This window comes from Cyprinodon tularosa, unplaced genomic scaffold (assembly GCF_016077235.1).
Source record: "Cyprinodon tularosa strain WSP-4 unplaced genomic scaffold, ASM1607723v1 ctg208, whole genome shotgun sequence".
Taxonomy (NCBI): Eukaryota; Metazoa; Chordata; class Actinopteri; order Cyprinodontiformes; family Cyprinodontidae; genus Cyprinodon; species Cyprinodon tularosa.
The window spans coordinates 1,031,169-1,051,345 of NW_024038770.1; the positions used below are offsets into that span (position 1 = coordinate 1,031,169).

At 40.8% G+C, this 20,177-nt stretch overlaps 1 protein-coding gene across 5 annotated transcripts in view; it reads left to right on the forward strand.

Moving 5' to 3' along the window:
- The window catches only part of peak1 (pseudopodium-enriched atypical kinase 1), a 126,135-nt gene extending 107,482 nt beyond the window's left edge, over positions 1-18,653 (forward strand). For 4 of the 5 annotated variants that reach the window (XM_038285202.1, XM_038285201.1, XM_038285203.1 and 1 more), the window contains 3 exons: positions 1,485-1,726; positions 10,666-11,492; positions 14,693-18,653. In XM_038285202.1, coding sequence (XP_038141130.1) covers positions 1,485-1,726; positions 10,666-11,492; positions 14,693-16,015 — 2,392 coding nt within the window. In that variant the 3' untranslated portion in view covers positions 16,016-18,653. The remainder of the gene's footprint in view (positions 1-1,484; positions 1,727-10,665; positions 11,493-14,692) is intronic. The other variant, XM_038285205.1, reaches the window with a different exon arrangement.
- The last annotated feature ends 1,524 nt before the right edge of the window (positions 18,654-20,177 follow it).

The window sequence follows — 20,177 nt, forward strand, 5'->3', positions numbered from 1 at the left end:
CTTTACTGTGGAGAAAAGAACCTTGATATTAGACAAGCCCTGGTGTATGAGGTTTGATTATTACATAACTGAGCTGAGTGAAAAGCATCTTTATATCGTAGAAGATAGTCAGTGTGGACTTCGTTAGGAAACAGTTTCCTTTTACAGTCTTTCCAGCACTCCATTTGGTAGAGTTTGGTGGTGTATCAAGGAGCAGAGTGCCAGAAAGTGACAGTTCTGGTTTTAGTAGGAGCCAGCTGGTCAAGACACGAGGAGTGTAAGTGGTCACGAGGTCAGAGGAGAGCAGGAGCACATTTTAATGTTAAGAGAGGCTGAGAGGGCAAAGAGAGGATGGATCAGATATTTCTAAATGTTATTTTGCCTTTGTCCTGGCGAATGGGGATGTTGATGTCCATAGGGGTTGCCAGGTGGTCTGAGATAATTATGATGAATAATAATTGAACTTAATTGATCTCACATTGGAGAAATTTACCTCTGCATGTAACCAATCCCCTTGGGGAGCAATTGGCTGCCATTGTGGGGTGCCTGGGGAGCAGTGTGGGGTTAAGGGTCTTGCTCAGAGACCCAGAGTGGCAGTCTGTGGGAGTGGGGCCCAAACTCAGAACCTCAGGATTCAAAGCTCTATCCCCTAACAGCTAGGCTGCCACCTGCCCAATGTTCAGCTTTGCAGAAAATATGGTAGTTTTAGTTGAAATGAGTGGAAGAAAGCGACTTAAAAATGTGTCTCTGTTTAATTAATATTATACAAGTATAGAAAATTAAGATCGATGGCAGAAATGAAAATACTCTCTGTGGTATTGAATTCAGTGCTGCTTGTTACCTCTGCAATTACCAATATTAAACAGTTGGTTGATTATAAGGCTCCTCTCTCTCCCTGTAGCAGCCAAGGGAAAGTCACCATGGCTTGAGGTATTCCCTTCAGCCTAAATGACCCACAATTATCTGGAAACATAAAGTATGACTCACATCTCTTTCACTAGTCATATTAGTTTTGATCTGATGATTAATTCTCTGTTCCAGTCAGGCAAAGGCTTGGTCATGCTGCTCTAAATTCATTTGTAAACACTTCTGATCAAACTATAGTACCTACCCTTCCATAGGTTCTTTACTAATACATGATCATCACATTACACAGTGCCATATTTTACCTTGTCATTGCATCTCCTTCCTGCCTTTATGTGTGAGGTTACCTGTAAAAACTCACATTTCAGATACTTTGATCAATCCAGTTCCCCCTGAGAGCCAGGGGGGTCATAGAAACACTGATTTTAGAGGGTTAAAGAGGATAATAAGGGTCAGTTTAGAATAAGAAAATGAAGTCCTTTAGACATTAACTTTTGATTGTAATTCAACATTAGCTATATTTGTGTTGTGTTGTTTAATTTTATCTTGCTGCTTTTTTGATTTCTTTCACAAGAGCAGCTTTTTGTTTTCCAGTTTTAATGAAGTATTAACATGAGTTCTTCCTTCTCTGTCATTTGCAGCCAGGTACCAGTCAGTCATGCCAGGGACCGGGACCTGCCCAGGATCATCCCTCTGCCTGCCAGAGTGAATCTAGGGCTGGTGTTCGGGGACGCCCATGAAGACCATGCCAACCAGGCCGCCCCCCCAGTCGCCATCAGTGATGGCAGCATCAGCGTCGGCGAGCCGGAGGACGATGGAAATCATTCCCATCACTCCCACTCTCCTGCCTCCAGCCAGTGTAGCGCAACCTACAGCAACCTAGGTAAGAACGGCTCATAAGAAACCAGCTATTCTTCATGTTTAAACCTTAGTTAAGAAGATGTGTTTTTAGGATTTCAATCTAACAGACAAAGTAGTATATAATTGTAACAAATAAGAAAGCTAAATCTTTGGCATGCAAACCAAACAGAAAAGTAGATGAACATTATCACCAGAACTGGGCCTGAACTCAGCATGCATCCTCATGTGACAAAGCTGGAATTCATTGCTTCCAAACATCTCTACACAACGTGTCACCGACCGTCTGCCTCCAATAATAACCCGAAATCTGTCAGCTTGAGGTGGGAAATGATTGCTGCGAAGCTGGGAGCTCCAGTTTTAAAGAGCTGGTCCTGAAATAGAGCGATAATTAAAACCGGGGTCTCTCCTTCAGCTGTAATTTGCAGTAATGAGGGTTTTAAGATGTGTGAAATCAGTTTTTTGCCTACCAAAAGTTAAAAATCAAACAGACAAAGTTTTTATTTCTTTTAAAGAGGATACACAGCACAGTTTCTACTTCTCCTATCCAGCTCCTATTTCTCTAACCACACAGTACGGCTGGGCACAGAGATGCTGCTTGTATTATTGCTGTGCTGAACAACAATCGGACCATAATTATATATTTTCTTTGTGCTGTGATCCTAATAGTTAATGGGATGCGGCGATATTAAAGCCCAGGGTTACAGAAACGGATGTGATTTAAAGCCATCAGGTGGCCGGCTTGCAAAGGAAAGAAAGAAATCAGGAGATAACTGAGCAGCTCATTAGCACAGGCTATTGACCTGCTTTATAGTCGTCCAAACTGGTGCTGATGATGAAGCTTCCCTTCTGAGGATCCTCTTTTAGAGCTTCTATTGGGCATTGAATATTTAATCTTCAGCTTCTCATAATTCGTTGTTAGAAATTTAAGCCTTTATGAGATTCTTACATCATGAAAACTTTGAGTAGAAATACTAGTTTCTTATGTGTGACATGATTTAGCTATGAATCATTCCTGCTGCTGCCAAAACAACACAAATTGTTACATCTCAGATAAAGTTAGCTGACCTTTATGTATTAGTATCTTAAATTTGATGCATAAATACTGCATGAAGAGATGCTGATTTAGTACTAGTGTTCAGGTTCTTACTGTAAATAGTTTCCGAATTCGAATGTTTTTAAGTAACTCAGTTATAACAATCTGATACTAGCTGGCTAGTATCTGGTCTCTTTCTCCTCGAATATATAGTCTGCATTTAGATATGCTGCCATGTCCGTGTTCAGCAAGCTAATAACCAAGCTTAAAAGAGCTTCTCTGTGTTTACAGTATGCTTTCAAAGATGCTTATTCATCCTGGTCATAGTCATTCCAAAAATAAAAAAAAAGTAAAAAAATACGACCCCCCTTTCGGAGACATAGACAGGTATCGGGTATTGCAGGCTAACAAAGAACCTAAACGACTGGCCATTTCTAAGGGGCAGACCTGTTTGTCCATTTCAATTTTCATATTTTCTAAGCCAAAACAAGGCTTTGTTTTTGTTCCACTCTATAAAGCCACCAATTTAAAGCTATTTCTGACATTTTGAATTGAAAAAGCTTCCTGGATGGGAAGCAAAATGTCTTCAAACTTGGAAATATAATCCAGTGGATTGTTTTTAACTTTTTTTAAATGTGCTTACAGTGTTTTTACATTAGCTTAGCATGTAGCACCGCTCAGCATTTAGTTTTTTCTTGTCAATCTACACAAAGAACTCTTTTGTTTTCCCGATAAAGAAGTTCTGTTTTTTTTTTTTCTGACTTTTTTCTGGATATTCAGACTTTAAAGAGTTATTATGGCCTGGTGAAGCAGCGTCTTTTAATGCTGCACCAGTGCTGAAAATAAGACTAATGTTATTGAGTAAGAATAAATCAATGAGTATCTTTGAATTATTCCTTTTGATTTAAGAATGAATTAATTCCAGGTATTGATTATTTATATGGCCTTCCTGACAAATCATGTGAATATTTTAGATGTGATCAGAATCAAACAGTTATGCATTTAGAAGCACTAAATAAAAAATCTCCTGAACCAATATAAACAGATTTATGCAGTTAAAATGTTGAAGGTGATAATTCTCGTTGTTCCCTTTTACATCAGCCTCTACATCGTCATCCGTGACTTGAGCTGAATAGGAAAGGTTTTGAGTGTTTTATTAAGGAATGATGACGATAGTAGAATGTGCTCCTCTTTATGCATCGCAGATATGAAGCAGTACTTCAGAACACTTTATATATGATTCATTAAGAAAGCTAAACCTTCCAGCATCTTTCAGTTTCTACAGTGAAAGATTCAAACAGCTTTGCTAACAGTCAGATTAATGACAAAACTAATACATTTTTCTTCATGTGATCTGGAATAGACTGGGCGTTTACCCAATGTATTAGCATGGATGGTGGGAAAAAAAAAAAAAGGATTAGGATTTTTAGCTCTTTCCTCCTAAAAAAGCACAATGTAGTTTAAGCACAAGTTTATCCAACACTGGATAGTATGTGTGAGTCCCAGTTATTGCATCAAGTAGTGGTAGAGGTGGGCGCAGCGGTGCTGGCCACTTGAAGCTGCAATGTGAGTGGGAAAGTATCAGGCTGTGATGAAGAGCATCTATACAGGAGAAGAAATAGAAACATAGTGATGGACAGAAGGGATGAGTGTGGGTATTGTGGAGTAGATTCATCAGCGAGGTGCTTCACTTTACAGATGCCAGTGCGTGGGTCTCTCTTTCTGTTAGACGACTCATCAGGGACTAAATATGTCTGTTGTTCTGTGCTACTTGCTAATTGTTGCTCTTATGTACCCTGCCTAAATGTGTGTGAGCGGTATTTGTGTTATTAAACCTCAGTGTGTGTACTTGTTGTGTTGGCCTGTGCTAAAAGCTCCCTGGGTGTCTAATGATGAGCTGCCTGCAGCCTGTTTTTTATTTTGCTTCATGCAGCTAATGAGAGACGAGACAGGAAATAACGACTCTTTGTTTCTGTGAGGCGGCTAGGAGACGAGCGCATCTTCTGCCTTGAGATGCACAAGTCGTTATTTGATTTGATGAACTGACTTGCTCTCCCTTTTGCTGTTTTTCTGCAACTTTCACTTTTCGCGCACACATGTGAGTACCTCCCTCCCTCCCTCGCCTGGGTGCACCAACTTGTGGTTTAATCAGAGCATCAGGCAGGAGGAGGCAGAGCGCTCGCTCAGAGCTGCTCCTCACAGACTCAGAGATGGAAGCAGAGAAGAGTGTTTCACTCCGCCTCTCTGCTCAGCTGCTGCACAGTGTTTGCTGTTAAAACGTTAGTGGAGTTGAGGTAGGCTCGTTTTTTCCTTGTTCTCATCCCCTGGTTTTCATCTGTTTTTCTTCTAAATTTGTCAGTTTGTCCACCAGGATCCACCCAACTTCTCTGCTGTTGTTCCTATGCTTATCCTGATTTTGTTTCAAAGAGTTTGGCTGGAATCCTGTTGCTATATCAAGAAGTTCTGCATCCCCTCGTTTTAATCCGTTTTTAGAAGCAAAGAATGTATGAATGTTTTCTATAAAAAAACTCTAAAGTCTGCAAGGATGAAAATGAACAATGCTAAACACTGACAGGATTACAACCACTGCCTACAGTATTATTCTGCAAGTTAGATGATTGTTACAATTGTGTTAGAAGATCTATGATGACTGTCCAATGAAAACTAGTAGATATACCTTTCTTAGACTCTCTGACCTTACGTCGGACTTACCTTGATTTGGTTTGTTTTTTCTGGTCATCTCAGAGAACTGAAATGATTTCTATTTCTTAACAGGAGAAGAATTTATTTTAAACAAGTTGACACATATTTCCTTAATTTTTTATTCCTTTTCTGAGTCGAACATTTCCTGCATCCCAAAACAGTTTGCCGGGTTTTGACTCATGACAAACTATTGGGTGCATCGTGATGCACAGATTGCAGCTTTCTGGCTGATCACAAATTACCAATCTTTAAATGGGGCTTTTTTTTTTTTCATTAAAAGTGACACTGTCAGTTATTATAAGATCGCATTACACCTTTAATATTAACTTAAAACATTGAACTATACATGTGAAACTATAAAGATATGTTCAGCTGCCCACTAGCTCAGTGTTTCCCAACCTTTTTTGACTTGTTTACCCATGAGTACCCCTCTCAGTCAAAAGTATTGATGATTGTCCAAAAGTGTAACGTACAATAACTGATTTTAAAATAAAAATTATTTCACTTAATCTTTTAACTTGAGCATTTAATTGTAAGGCATTTTATAGAATAAAATCCTATTATAAACATTTATTGGTAAAACCGGAGCTCTTCTGAATAACTCCCTTATAATCACATTTAAACTTGATGAATTGGGAATAAAATACAGAAAAAAAATTATAGTCAGTCTGACTTCAATAGTTTTATTTACTTTTTGGTTGATACTACCTAAGAAATAAATTATGTTCATGTACCTCTTGCAAAGCACTGATTGACCACTAGGGGTACAAGTACCACCGGTTGGGAATCAGTGCACTAGGCGATGGTTGGGATGTGACCTAAACTTGGTATATCGGTGGGAAATGGAGGCTGATTAATGGATGCACCCCTATGGGAGGTGAGTTTAGGATTGCAGCCCTCTTTGGTTGCACACATGGTTTCAGCTCAGCCTCTTCTTTAGGATTTTAATGAGAACGGTAAGACATCGCCTCCAGTGAATTTGTCACTTTGTTCTTTAAGCCTCTTTGAATCCATTAATATCCAAGAATTACCTTCCGGACTATTGCTTTAATATTTGTCCTTAAAGGAGAAGTTCGGTTTTTAACACTTTTAGCCCATTTTCTGTAGTGTCCAGGATGAAATCGAATGATCGACACCAAAATTTTGACAATTGGTCCTGTCTCCGACGTCGAGGTGCTAACGTCTCTGTTAAACACTTTAAAAAACTCTGAAAATGGAATACGAAAGGTGGATTCTTGATTCTCGACGTCGGAGTACACAGAGTGAAGCGAAAAGACTACAACTGTGTAAACAGGCTCCATTTCCGTTTCCGGTGGCAGCGGAATATTGACTATTCCAACAGAACTCAATGGGATTTACAAAATGCTAAATAAAACACTACAGGAACGTTTTTTCTTCACGAAACTTTTTTTGGAACGTCATTGAACAGCGCTGACGACCCGGTGAGTAGCATATTTTAAAAAAAGAACGTTTAAGGTTGTTTTAAGGACATTATCGGACATGCCCTATGGAAGCCATTCTGAAGCAGCTAGGGGGTGATTCTAAATGAGCCAAAAAGCAGAGACAGGACCAATTGTCAAAATTTTGGTGTCGATCATTCGATTTCATCCTGGACACTACAGAAAATGGGCTAAAATTGTTAAAAACCGAACTTCTCCTTTAATTTTCTTTCCTCATGATGTCATTAGTTTTGAGGAGTGAAGAAAGACATGATGTAAACTTCATAGATAACACTGTTCTCATGCTTCCCCTACTTTCTCTAGATGTGACTAATCATCGTCATTTTAGCCAAACACTTCCACTACACCACAGGACATGCCTGATGATAGTCTTTGTTATTGAGTCTGTTAATGAATTGCAATAATGCTTTTTACATATTTTTTTTTTCTTCCTTGCTGATCAGCTTTCAGCCATAAAGTGGAGAATAACGAGCTCTTACCAGCCTCAGATAGCATCTTCTCAAGCAATAAAGTTTGTTGTTTTTCTAGCATCATGACAAACATTTTGCCACTAAATAGGCTGGACAATAATCTAACATTACTATATATAATAATATAGATTTTATTAAATAACAGGGATATGAATTTTCTGAACTTTTATCCGAATACCTCACAGTCTTCAGCCTTCAGTTACACCCTTCTGTGATTGTAGAAGGTATCACTGACTGATCTCCCAGGTTTTATGTGGTTTTGGGGGGGTGTTTTTTAAGCAAACATGTCTAAAGTGTCATATTGAAAGAGCAGAATGATCATACGTTTGTTTTGGGCATTCTTAGCTGTCATTTTTTTATATCTATATCAAACCTTTATCATATTGATTGAAATAAAGATATGTATCATGGTGTATTGATCACAGTGTTGAGCTGTAGCCCCTAAACAGGTTCATCTGTGGAACACAGAACCCGTCTCCTGGTTTTATACTCCTGTATAATCTAATAGAAAACCCTGGAAAGGTTATGTCTATCAATCAAGGGGACTTGCAGAGGTCCTGACATCTCAGCTCATTTCTTTAGATGTTGCTTTCATGTTAGGAGCAGACTGTTTGATGCATCGCCTTTAAAATACACCCAGTGGAGCATCCATCCTCATTTTAACCCCCATGTTTTTCCAGAAACTCACAAACACGTGATGCTTCAGACTGTTTAAAGTAGTAATGATTTTACTGTGTCTTTTTGTATGACATGGAAATAGCTCTGTGGAAAAACAAAATCATATTTGGTAAGAAATGTTTGGTTATTATGTCACATTTTCTTATGTAATTCATTGAGTCACAACAGTAGATCCCTTCGACTGGACAAGGAAGATGTCTGCCTCCTTGGACGGATTACCAGAGATTGCTGGATGAACATAATAATCTGTGCCTTCTAGGGAGGATTATGATGAGTCATTTACTCATTTCATCCTGACCGCTCTGTCCAAAACTGTAGCTCCATCCTTAAGGCGAAAGCACATCAGGTGGTCTTATAGCAGAATTTGTAATCAGCAGCATTTTATGCAGGGAGAAAAGATTTGTTAAAGCGGATGCCTGGACCACTCTGATGGGAGGAGTAAATCTCCAGAGTAATTGACTGAAAAGGACATCATCTTCTTACTCTGTGCAGTCTTACAGTAACATCTGCCAGGAAACCAAGGTGATCCTTGGCGAGCTAAAGCGGTGCTGAAGGCCTGCCTGTGACCTTTTGAACCCAGCTCCCTCTTTTATTCCATGCAATGGAAAAAAAACGTTTATCTAGCCTTTTAATGGACGCTTATCTCTGACGTTTTTGTCTCTGGGGATCCCTGCAGTAAAAGGATGAGCCCCCTCCATCCTTGAACCTCTTCAATCATTTCATAGAGATAAAGAAACAACAAGCTTTGGGTATATTTGATCTCTATAACTTGGGGTTTAGTTTGAGGCTGGTTTGGGCAGGCGAATAGTTTCAGCTCCTCTGCTGAGTGTTTTGAATTCTCCTCAGAGCCACACGTTCTTGCACATAAATTTTTCACACTCTTGTCTTCATATGAGGCAAGAAGCCAGCAGCCACGAAAGAAACCACTGGTTCAAAGAAAGACGTAATGAGGAGTTCTGCCTTTTCTTTCGTCTACGATTTCTCTTTGATTCTTGTTAGAGAAACGTTTGACATCAGCATCCATCTTTGTTTTTTATAAATTCTTGAAAAAAACAGGAACTGTGGATGCTTCAGTTAAAATCCTCCAGATTTTATTTCTAATGGTGCATTTAAGAGGAGCACATGACTGATTTGTAAAAAAAACAAAAAACAAAAAAACACACGCACATTATATGTATGTATATATGTGTGTGTAAGTGTATGTGTGTGTGTATGTATGTGTGTGTGTGTGTGTATATATATATATATATATATCTATATATATATATATATATATATATATATATATACAGGACTGTCTCAGAAAATTAGAATATTGTGATAAAGTTCTTTATTTTCTGTAACGCAATTAAAAATCATGAAATGTCATACATTCTGGATTCATTACAAATCAACTGAAATATCGCAAGACTTTTATTGTTTTAATATAGCTGATTATGGCGTACAGCTGAAGAAAACTCAAAAATCCTATCTCAAAATATTAGAATATTTCCTCAGACCAAGTAAAAAAAATAAATTATAACAGCAAAACAAAATCAAACATTTGCAAATGTCCATTAATGCACTCAGTACTTGGTTGGGAATCCTTTTGCACAGATTACAGCATCAATGCGGTGTGGTATGGAGGCAATCAGCCAGTGTGGGAACTTCACACTGGATTTCAAGCAACTTGGATTTTGTGCCTCTCCAGCCTTTCTCCAGACTCTGGCGCCTTGACTACCAAATGACATACAAAACTTGCTTTCGTCTGAAAAGAGGACTTTGGAGCACTCTGCAACTGTCCAGTGCTTCTTTTCCATAGCCCAAATCAGACGCTTCTTCAGTTGTCTTGAGTTCAGAAGTGGCTTGACCATGGGAATACGGCTATTTTAGCCCATTTCCCGGACACGTCTGTGAACAGTGGCTTTTGATACCTGGACTCCAGCTTCAGTCCACTGTCTTTGAAGCTCCCCCACATTCTGGAAGCAGCTCTTCTTCACAATGCTGTTAAGGCTGCAGTCACCTCTCTTGGTTGTGCAGCGTTTCCTGCCAGATTTCCCCCTTCCAACACACTTTTTGTGAATGTGCTTTAAAACTGCACTCTGTGAACAGCCTGCTCTTTGAGAAATTTATTTTTGTCTTACCCTGCTGATGGACGGTGTCAGTGATGGTCTTCTGGACAGCAGTCAGATCAGCAGTCTTCCCCATACTTGTGATTTAGTCTACTGAACCAAGCTGAGTGTTTTTCAAGGCTCAGGAAACCCTTACAGGTGTTTCGAGTTAATTAGACGATTCAAGTGATTAGTTGAATAGCCTACTAGTATACTTTTTCACGATATTCTAATATTTTGAGATAGGATTTTTGAGTTTTCTTCAGCTGTACGCCATAATCAGCTATATTAAAACAATAAAAGGCTTGCGATATTTCAGTTGATTTGTAATGAATCCAGAATGTATGACATTTCATGATTTTTAATTGCGTTACAGAAAATAAAGAACTTTATCACAATATTCTAATTTTCTGAGACAGTCCTGTATGTGTATATGTTCTTAAATCCTATGCATGTCATTTTGATCCTCACAGTTGAGTCATCCAATTTAAACCCATATTGAAGTAGCTCTTCTTTTCTATCTCCAGGTCAGTCAAGAGCCAATATGATCCCCCTGAAACAGCCGCGGAACCTCAAAGCCTCCAATGACACGTTGTCCTCCGTGGATCTCGACGGCTCCATGGACCAGCCCCCTTCTAAAGCCACTCCTCCTCCGCTTCCCAAGAAGATTGTCCCTCGCTCCAGCACTGAACCCAGCCTGGGGATCAAAGAGCCCGCCCAGGGAGCCCTCAGACCCCGGGCTGAGGCCAAACCAGGAGGTACTAACCTGAGTGTGGCCAACCCTCTGTATGACCTGGACTCCACCTGGGAGACGGCTAGCCAGAGCTCATCTGTGAGCTCTGAACCACATCGAGGCCATGACCATGAGAGCGGTGACTCTTTGGAGAGGTCGTCTGCTTCCACAGCCACTAGCAAGGGTCGCTTGGCTAACAGCGTGTCCTCCCTTACCCCCCAGCCAGCCACCGCCACACCTGGTACTGCCTCTGGCAGGGACAAGAGGGCCTTCCCCAGCGTGGAGTCTCTGGGTGGGAGGGGTCGGACTGCAGGACGGGGGACGGCTGGCGGGGGGGCCTCTAAACCACACAGACCTGCTCTTTACAGGGGCTTGGACAGCTGGGATGAGGTGGTTGGGAGGATCCGCGGACTTCACACCGACACCCTACGGAAATTGGCTTCAAAATGTGAGGACCGCTTCATGGCCGGCCAGAAGGACCACCTGCGCTTTGGGACCGACAGCTGGTCCCACTTCAGGTTGACCACCGGCAAACCGTGCTGCGAGGCAGGAGACGCCGTCTACTATACTGCCTCTTACGCCAAGGACCCTCTGGTCAACTACGCCATCAAGGTGAGCAAGGTGCTTCTACATTCATTATTGAGGATCAGTTAGATTTACAGATTGCCTCAGACGGACCAGCACCTCTAAACACAGGGTTTAGGATTAATTGTATCACCAATACCTTTAGTAAAAGTTTGGCTCTGTTCAGGAATGAATTATAGGGACAGCTCCTTGCAAAAGTGTGTTTTTTTTATAAGTTCATTTGATTCTTTATGCAGGTTCTCAGAAGAACAAAGCAGGTCTTTTTAGCTTAAATTCAGGAAGTCAATCAGTCAGGAAAAACTATACTAAAACTATAAAAACGTATTTTTACTTTTTAATCCTTTAATCTCCGTTTCATTACCTTAATTATATTCTTTATTCCATTCCTTCTTCCTTATGTCGTTCCTTGCTTCTTGGCTCCTACTTTATCTTCATTTTTTGTCCCTTCCTTTAAGTCATTCTTTCCCTTCTTCAGTCCCTCTCTGTAGGTCCCACCTCTCTTACCTACCTCACCATCTCTTCCTTTAAATCCTCTCCTCTGTGTTCTTGCTTGTGTCATGTCTTCCATGAGTTCTTTCCGTTTTCCATAATTTAATGCGCCCATTTCCCCATTTTTAATCTATGTTTTGTCAGTGTGATTCCAAAAAGTACAAAAAAAACAATGTACTGGACCTTGTTTCCAAGTTTGAAGACGTTTCGCTTCCCATCCAGGAAGCTTTTTCAATTCAAAATGTCAAGAATAGCATTGAGTTTGAGGCTTTATACAGAGCCCAACAAGGCCTCAGTTTGTTTAGAAAAAATGCAAATTGAAGACTTTCCTTTAGCGGGTCATCAAAGCAGATCTGAGTGGCTGTCCTAATGATTGGACCTAAATACATTAAAATCCAGGACAGAGACCTGCTTAAATGTTTAAAACTGGGGTGGAGGGTCACTGCCAGATGAACAGCAACACTTGAAACAGAACCAGAGCTACAGAATGGCAGGGATATTTTGGAATAAAATTAAACTCCTCTATTTAATATTTGTTCTGCCCTGAGGACTGGAGTGTGAGATCCCTGGTTTAGATCAAAGCATATCAAGGTGCTAAACCAGTAACCACACACCTAAAAACAGTCACATCTGTAAAAGCATCAGAACAGGCAGACTGAATACAAATATACGGCACATTTCAACAGTATTTTACCTGTTAAACCAACCTTCAAAATGTACCCACTGCTTTAAAAGCTCCGCCAAAGAAAATCTTCATAAACACATTAAATCCTTTTTTGTGTTGTAATTTCTGTGAGCTTCATAATGCATATTGAATGATGCCAGTTCAGAATGACACACCGTAACGGTCCAATCAAAGGCCTCATTTCTAAATGCTGCCTCTAGTGTATGATCAAAGCAAAGCCTTTTAAAACATACCCTCCTAGAACTCAATATTGTTGCCTTTAGAAGTCCTTGTTTTCTTTCTGTGGTTTAAACTCCTCCCACATCCTCTGCAAAAGTGTTTACCTTAAAGTGCTGCTACTTAAACTTTGAGCCCTGAGGAAACGTTCCCGTGTAATAAAACCTGTCTGTGTGTGTGTGTATGGACTAAAAGGTAATTGTGGCTTAGCTCTCTATGCCTCATTGGACATCAAAGCTCAAATATAGTCTATTCTTTAAGGTGTTTTTATGAAACAATGCAACTGGAAACAGCAGAACTCCAACAAGCACCAACTTGCTGGTTTTCCTTTTGTAAAATCTTCCCCCAGTTTAAAACCCTCTTAGCATGTCTTTGTAAAAATAGTTTCTGACGCACAAAGTTGGATATCTACATGAACACGTTAGGTTAATTTATGAGAGTTAAGTATGTAGTGAAAGGGGTGGGATGTTAAAGCATTAAAATGAAGCTCAGATTTATTTCTACACAGCTTCTTGGTTGCTTGCAGAGATTCAGCTGAAATGGGAACGGAAACTGGGCTGAAGGACACCTCTCAGCTATGGACCTGTAGGCCTGTTAGGTGATCCTCTCCAGTTAGATGTGCATCTTGTTCCTTATTCTCCTTCCCTCCTCTGTCAGGATGCACTTCAGCAGCGATACGGTGGAGCTTTAAAGCTTCCTCTTCTTGAATTTATCCCAGCACACACTGAATAAATCAAGCGAATTCTAATCCCTCCGAGTCCCTTTAGCTCAAAAGTAAAATATATTGCATCATTTTAAATTTTTCTGCTTTTATTACTGGGGGTAAAACCTGTTCTTTTGAAGACTTAAATAACAGTTTTATATACATTTTAACAGTGTTTATAAATGTTTAAATACTGTGTGCTTCACAGTCTACCTGCAGCCAAGAGTAACAATGTGATACTAATACTCTGAGCTGAGGTGAAGGGCTTGAACATTTTACTGACCAATATATGCTAATCCAAATGCATGGGGTGTATCGTCAGATATCAGCTTTAGTGAGGTCTGAACTCTAGCTAAGTTTATAACACATTCATATCCTTTTTTTTATAAACTACTCTGTTGCAGCTTTGACTCTCTTTTTACGATTGTTGCCCCTCTTGAAGGAGAACCTCCACCCAGCCTGGAGCCTTTTAATGCTTCTAACTTAGACTTAGATGGATTTTTTTTTTTCATTTTGCATACAGCAGTGTATACAAAAAGAAATTTAGTTTCAAACAGCTGTAGAAAATTTTTATTTTTTCATATTCTGTGAAATAGTGAAGAGGAGCTGTTCTTGGCCGCTGCCTTGGAGCGCCGCTATGGGGGCATGGGGCCAGGATTGTTTTGTATTCAATTTACTCTGAAAAGCTTTAATGCCATACTAAAGAAAAGGATCCCATAGCATGATGCTGCCACTATTCTGTCATTTTGCAGTGCAGTATTGAGTTTCTGATCAAAGGGTTTCTTCTTTACTGATTCTAAGGAATTCCTTTGCCTCCTGTTTCCATTACTCTGAATATTTATATAAATCCGTCTGATAACGTATGGAAAATTTGATTAAATAACTGCAATATACCTTCTATCCAGTGTTTGGCTTTACTAAAATACAAGACTGACTGAATGTTTAGATTGGATCTAAGAATTATAAAAATAAAAAAACTGATAATCTGTCCACAAGTACAGAGACTTGATAGTGTTTACTTCTAATCATAAGCAAATATTAATATAAGGAGAAGAAAATGAGGTGATGTAGAAGGTGAAAGCAGGATCAGCTGGTGGGGTCCAGTAACAATCAGTGATTTCTGTTTGTATTAAATGTCTGCAGATCTGCCGCAGCCACGTGAAGGAGACACAGCAGCAGTTCTTCCACAGCCTCGCTGTCAGACAGAGCCTGCCGGTGCACTTTAACATCCAGCAGGACTGTGGCCACTTCCTGGCTGATGTCCCCACCCGACTGCTGCCTTGGGAGGAGGAGGAAGAGGAGGAGGACAACAACGAAGATGAAGAGAGGAGAGAAGGGAATGATGAAGGACAGACGGAGAAAGGAATTCGAATGGACACAAAAGTGAGCGAGTCTGAAGCATCCAACAAGTCCGATGAGACCCCAGCAGCAGGGAACATGAACACAGCGGCCCACCTGAGGAGCCGAGTGGTTGTCATAACACGGGAGGTGCCCTTCCAGACCGTGGCGGACTTTGTCAGAGAGGGTGTGGCCCGCCATGCTAGCAACCCCGAGCTTTACGAACGTCAGGTGTGTCTCTTGCTGCTGCAGCTCTGCTCCGGCCTGGAGCACATGAAGCCCTTCCACGTCACCCACTGCGACCTACGGCTGGAGAACCTGCTGATGGTCCAGTGCCAGCCGGGCAACCCCTGGAACCTGGAAATCCTCGAACCCAACAACAACAGCAGCGGCAACAGCTCAGGGGCTTCAGCTGCCAGCAGCGCCACCTGTCCCGCCCGCCTCATCATCAGCAACTTTTCTCAAGCCAAACAGAAGAGCAGCCTGATGGCCACCGACCCCGGGACGCTGCGTAACCAGTCGAGGCTGGCACCGGAGATCATCACGGCTACACAGTACCGCAAGTGTGATGAGTTCCAAACCGGGATCCTCATCTACGAGATGCTGCACAGACCCAACCCGTTCGAGGAGACGCCGGACCTGAAGGAGCGGGAGTACACATGGGCGGACCTGCCGCCGCTGCCCGTCCGGTCGCTCTACTCTCAGGGTCTGCAGCAGCTGGCCAGGTTGCTGCTCACCGTCAACCCGTCAGAGCGCATCCAGATGTCAGAGGCCCGAGCCTGCCTGCAGTGTCTCCTCTGGGGGCCCCGGGAGGACCTGTTTCAGGCGCTGGGCTGCAGTAGCACAGGCCCCATGTCAGGAGCCACGGCGAGCCAGCGGGAAGCCACCCTGCAGAACTGGCTGGACCTGAAGCGAACCTTGATGATGATCAAGTTTGCTGAGCGCTCCCTGGACACAGCCTGCAGCGTGAGCCTGGAGGACTGGCTCTGCTGCCAGTACCTGGCCTTCGCCACCACAGACAGCCTCGGCCGTGTGGTGCACATCCTGCAGCAGCTGCCCCACAACCAGAACCAAACCCAAACACATCCGGCACACACACACCGACTGACTCAGTCGCAGCAACTCTAAGCTGCTCTTCCCATCTGTTACTATGGCAACTCCTCCAACCCCCCCACCCCCTTCCACTCTGTGCTCCCTCAGCTGATGGTGAAGTGTGAATTAAGCTGGCTGTGAGGCACCGCAGTGCTCTGCAAACACTGAGCAGTCTGTTTTCCTCATCAGTTTCTGCTGTGACCCCATTACTGCTATGGAGTCCTCAGCAGCGCCTCTGAACCTGATTAGATCCTTACCAAACGTTTAGGGAGATCATCAGAGGTTTGAGCTGCAGGTCTCAGTCATTCACAAAAACACAGCAGTGAAGATTTAGAAATAAAAGGCGGCGCTATGAAAAAACTGAGACATTTAAACAGTTAGTTCTAGAGATCTTTTAGGGCTAAAGCAAAAATGTTTGTAATGAACAATAAGAAAACCAGATTTATTTTAAAGGAATTAAAAAAAAGGGTTTTAGAAATTTTTATGTAACACCGATGAAAAGTAGTTGATAAATTTCCATTGAAGCCAAAGATTAGCCTCAAGCTGCCCACACAAAGTTTCCTAGACAGGGTTTTTTTTTTCTAGAAATGCACAGATTAGACTCTTGTGTGTTTTAAACTGCCAATAAAGATTTCAGATCATAAGAAGAAATATAAACAGGATTGGAAATGTTTTTTTTTTAACCACAGACGCTCCATCATACTTTATAACAGCAGTAAAGATGACATCCACTGTGTGAGAGCAGCTGCTGTAGAACAGGGTTTAATTGATAACAAATCTCAGAGTTTACATTCGAACTGGTTTAAGCAGCTTATATTTGTGTTTAAAGGATCAGTGCAGCCTTCTTTAGGAAAACAGTATTCTCCTCGTTAAACTCAGAAAAATGGATGATTATCTTCATTTTTTAGATTTCCAAAAAACTCAGTGTTTCTAAATACAGCGCAACTCTTCACCGAAGGTATAAACACAAAAGGATTAAAGAAAACGCTGTACTATATGCAGCCTTCCCGTTAGGTGCTTGAAGTCTTGCTCTCTCTCACTCTCTTCCAGCTCAAAACAACCACTTATATTACTCGTCACATAGAAACTAAATAGCTTCTATCTCTGTGCTCCTCCTTGATGCTGAAAACATGGAACTTTTTCTTTAAGTACAGAAGAAACACTAATCAAACATGTTGGACCTTTCAGTTACTGACAGCTAACGATCTTCTGATTATGATTTCTGGATGCATCTCTTGTTTTCCCAGATTGTCTGAACAGAACATGGTTAAAAAGATGAGTCTGACTCTGAAGTTTCAGGCGCTCATTTTTAAAAGCTAAAGGCTATTTTCCGGTTGAAATGAATGGCTTTCCATACATCCTGTTGACCAGTCTGACCTCCCTCAGTGTTTTTCTACAATGGCTCATTTTATCTCATATTAACTCTTCCATTGGTTTTTTGGCACATAAACTGATTTTATTTTAATCCTGCAACTTAAAATACATGGATTTCTTCCCTTGGATGAAATGTTTCATGGACTGCAAAATAGTTTTTTTTTTTTTTCCTTTTTTTTTGTCGCATTGTTTTCTGAGCTACAGATTATATTTGCACATTGTGTCAGAGCGGTGGTGTATGAGTGGACGCCTAAGGTTTTAGAGAAACAGAAGACTAAGAAAAGTTGTGAAATGGAAGATTTGACTGTGTTTTTGGACTGGGATAGATGTTTGAACTCTTACTGAAACAGCCTTGAAAAGTAGGAACGAACTAATGCAACCACTGCTGAATGTTTCTGGCCCTCTTGTCATCCGTTCGGTCCTGAAATAAATCCTGATCTCTGGTCAGATGGCTTATTCTGCCTCGATTAAAGGGATGTGCGTTATTAATCGCAGCCTTTCAGCTTCCAGTCAATGCAGGCACACATGCCTCCCTCCACCATTCATACTCGGATTAAACACTTTATTTGAGCAGTTTGCTTGTTTTGCTCTTTTTTTTTTTTTTAAGTTGAACTCTTTTTGTTTTTATTTTTACAGTATATCAACCCTGCAGCAGAGTGCGGATCTGGAATAATTTCTTGCAGATGTACAGTTAAAACCAATGGTTCAGATTTAAAAAAGATAAAGTGGTATTTGATTCTGCAGTAGCGTATGGTGAGGTATGTGTGTGGGACAGCACTGGTGGCTGGCCGCCTTTATATAGTAAAAAAGATAAATTTAACCTTTATCTATTTTATCCACACACTGTTTTATGGAGTACAGAGCACCTGTATTTTTCTTGTCTAATAGTCATTTATTCATTGATGCTTTACTTGACTCTCTTTCTCCTCGCATGTTCTGGAGGAAGATTAAAGTGAGTAGTTATCACTGTCCTACGCAAACAAATGACCAGAGAACATCTCCAATATCACGTGCATTAATACGGCGCAGTGTACAGTATTTTATCGCTTGTGTGAGTTTACCTAAAAAGGAGAAAAACCACTGTGGCTGAAACGACGTCTTTCTGAACCAGCTTTCAACGCGTTCAGATTATGCATCAGATTTTTCTTCTGTTCCGGTAAATTCCACTGAGTTTTAAAGATGAACAGGAGCTCTAATGCTTTCTGTGAGGTGTCCAGTTCTGTCTGCTGGCTTCATCGCCATTAATTGTTGAACAAGTTAGACTGTAACAGAACAATAAATATATGTTTTTATATATATAAACATACTGTCTTTGTGTCTTTTTAGCCTTTATATGTCTACCATGTTCACACACTCCCTTCAGTCTCTAAATAGTATATCCCAAACTTTCCAAAAAAGTAAAAAAAAAATCCACTGGACTTTGTTTCCAAGTTTGAAGACGTTTCGCTTCCCATCCATGAAACTTTTTCAATTCAAAATGTCTGGATTAGCGTTGAGTTCCAGGCTTGAGTTGGTCCACTCCATAACGCTTCGAACTAAACACTAATTCAGACATTTTAAATAGGAAAAGGCTTCCTGGATGGGCAGAAAAGCATCTTCAAACTTGGAAACAAAGTCCAGTGGATTGTTTTTTTGTTTTGTTTGAAATGACTATGACCTGGATGACTGAGAATCTTCACCAGCATATGTTCCAACCCTTAATCCACATCATACCTGTAAAAACCAAAACCAGAAAATGTTGCTCCCCCTTAGGATTACTGGGAACGATTTTCGTCCCTGGTATTTTTCCATCTACACCGGCCCACTTATGACCCTGGTATGATTTAAGGAGGGCTGACCCTCCCACGCTGAAATTAGGTCAACGCCCGGTATAACAGATTACCAGTCCGAGCCTGTGTAACTAGTAACTTAATAATGTGACATTGCCAAAAGGTCTAAAAAAAAAAACACATAAGCAGAAAGTAGGATCAGGTCTGTATGATACTACTTCAAAGAAATAAAATAAAAATATCTTTGTGTTTATAAGCAGTGCTTACTTGCTTCCTTTTTTTATATGAAGGTTTCTTCTTTGGCCACCAGGGGGAGGCCTTTACAAGGTGGGAAAAAAACTGCTTCTGATTAACCTTATGCTATTATGTTGTTTACTCTCTCTTCAGTACATTAGAACCCTCTAGTTATGCAACCACCATTAAAAAGTGTTTCTAAATGAATGGAGAAAATACAAAAATTATAAATTGGTCTTCTCCTGTTTTTTCCCAAATTCATATATAAAAATAAATTGGATAGGATTTCAGTTTCAGTGCCCTACAGTTTATTCACCCCAACATCACACACTTTATAAGATAAACAGATCAAAAACACATCAGGAAATGTAAAATCAGATCAAACACAGTCGGAATATTTGGAGGGATTTAAATAAAACAACATTCTTTTTTATTTGTGATGACGTTCTAATGCGATCAAGTTTAGTTTTTAATGGCAAGCTTATTTATCTACAGAAGGCCAGCGAAGACATTGATTTTGCTGCAGTTCCTCATGTGGTGAGAGGCCAAAGAAAGCTCAGGGTGAGCGGCCATCTGCCTTCACTGACCATAGAGGGCGAGAAAATGGAACAGACACAAAAACAGAGACACTCGTCATTTGTATTTCGATGTGCAATAAAATCTTGTTAATGGCAGCAGTCACTCCATTTTCCGTTAGAAGACTGAGTTAAACAGAACGGAAACTGTGTCATCTAGAGCAGGAGAATGTAGCCAGTGGCAGCACTAGGTCAGAGGATGTCCCTACTCTAAAAAAGTGAAAAGAAATCCAGAGAATGAATTAA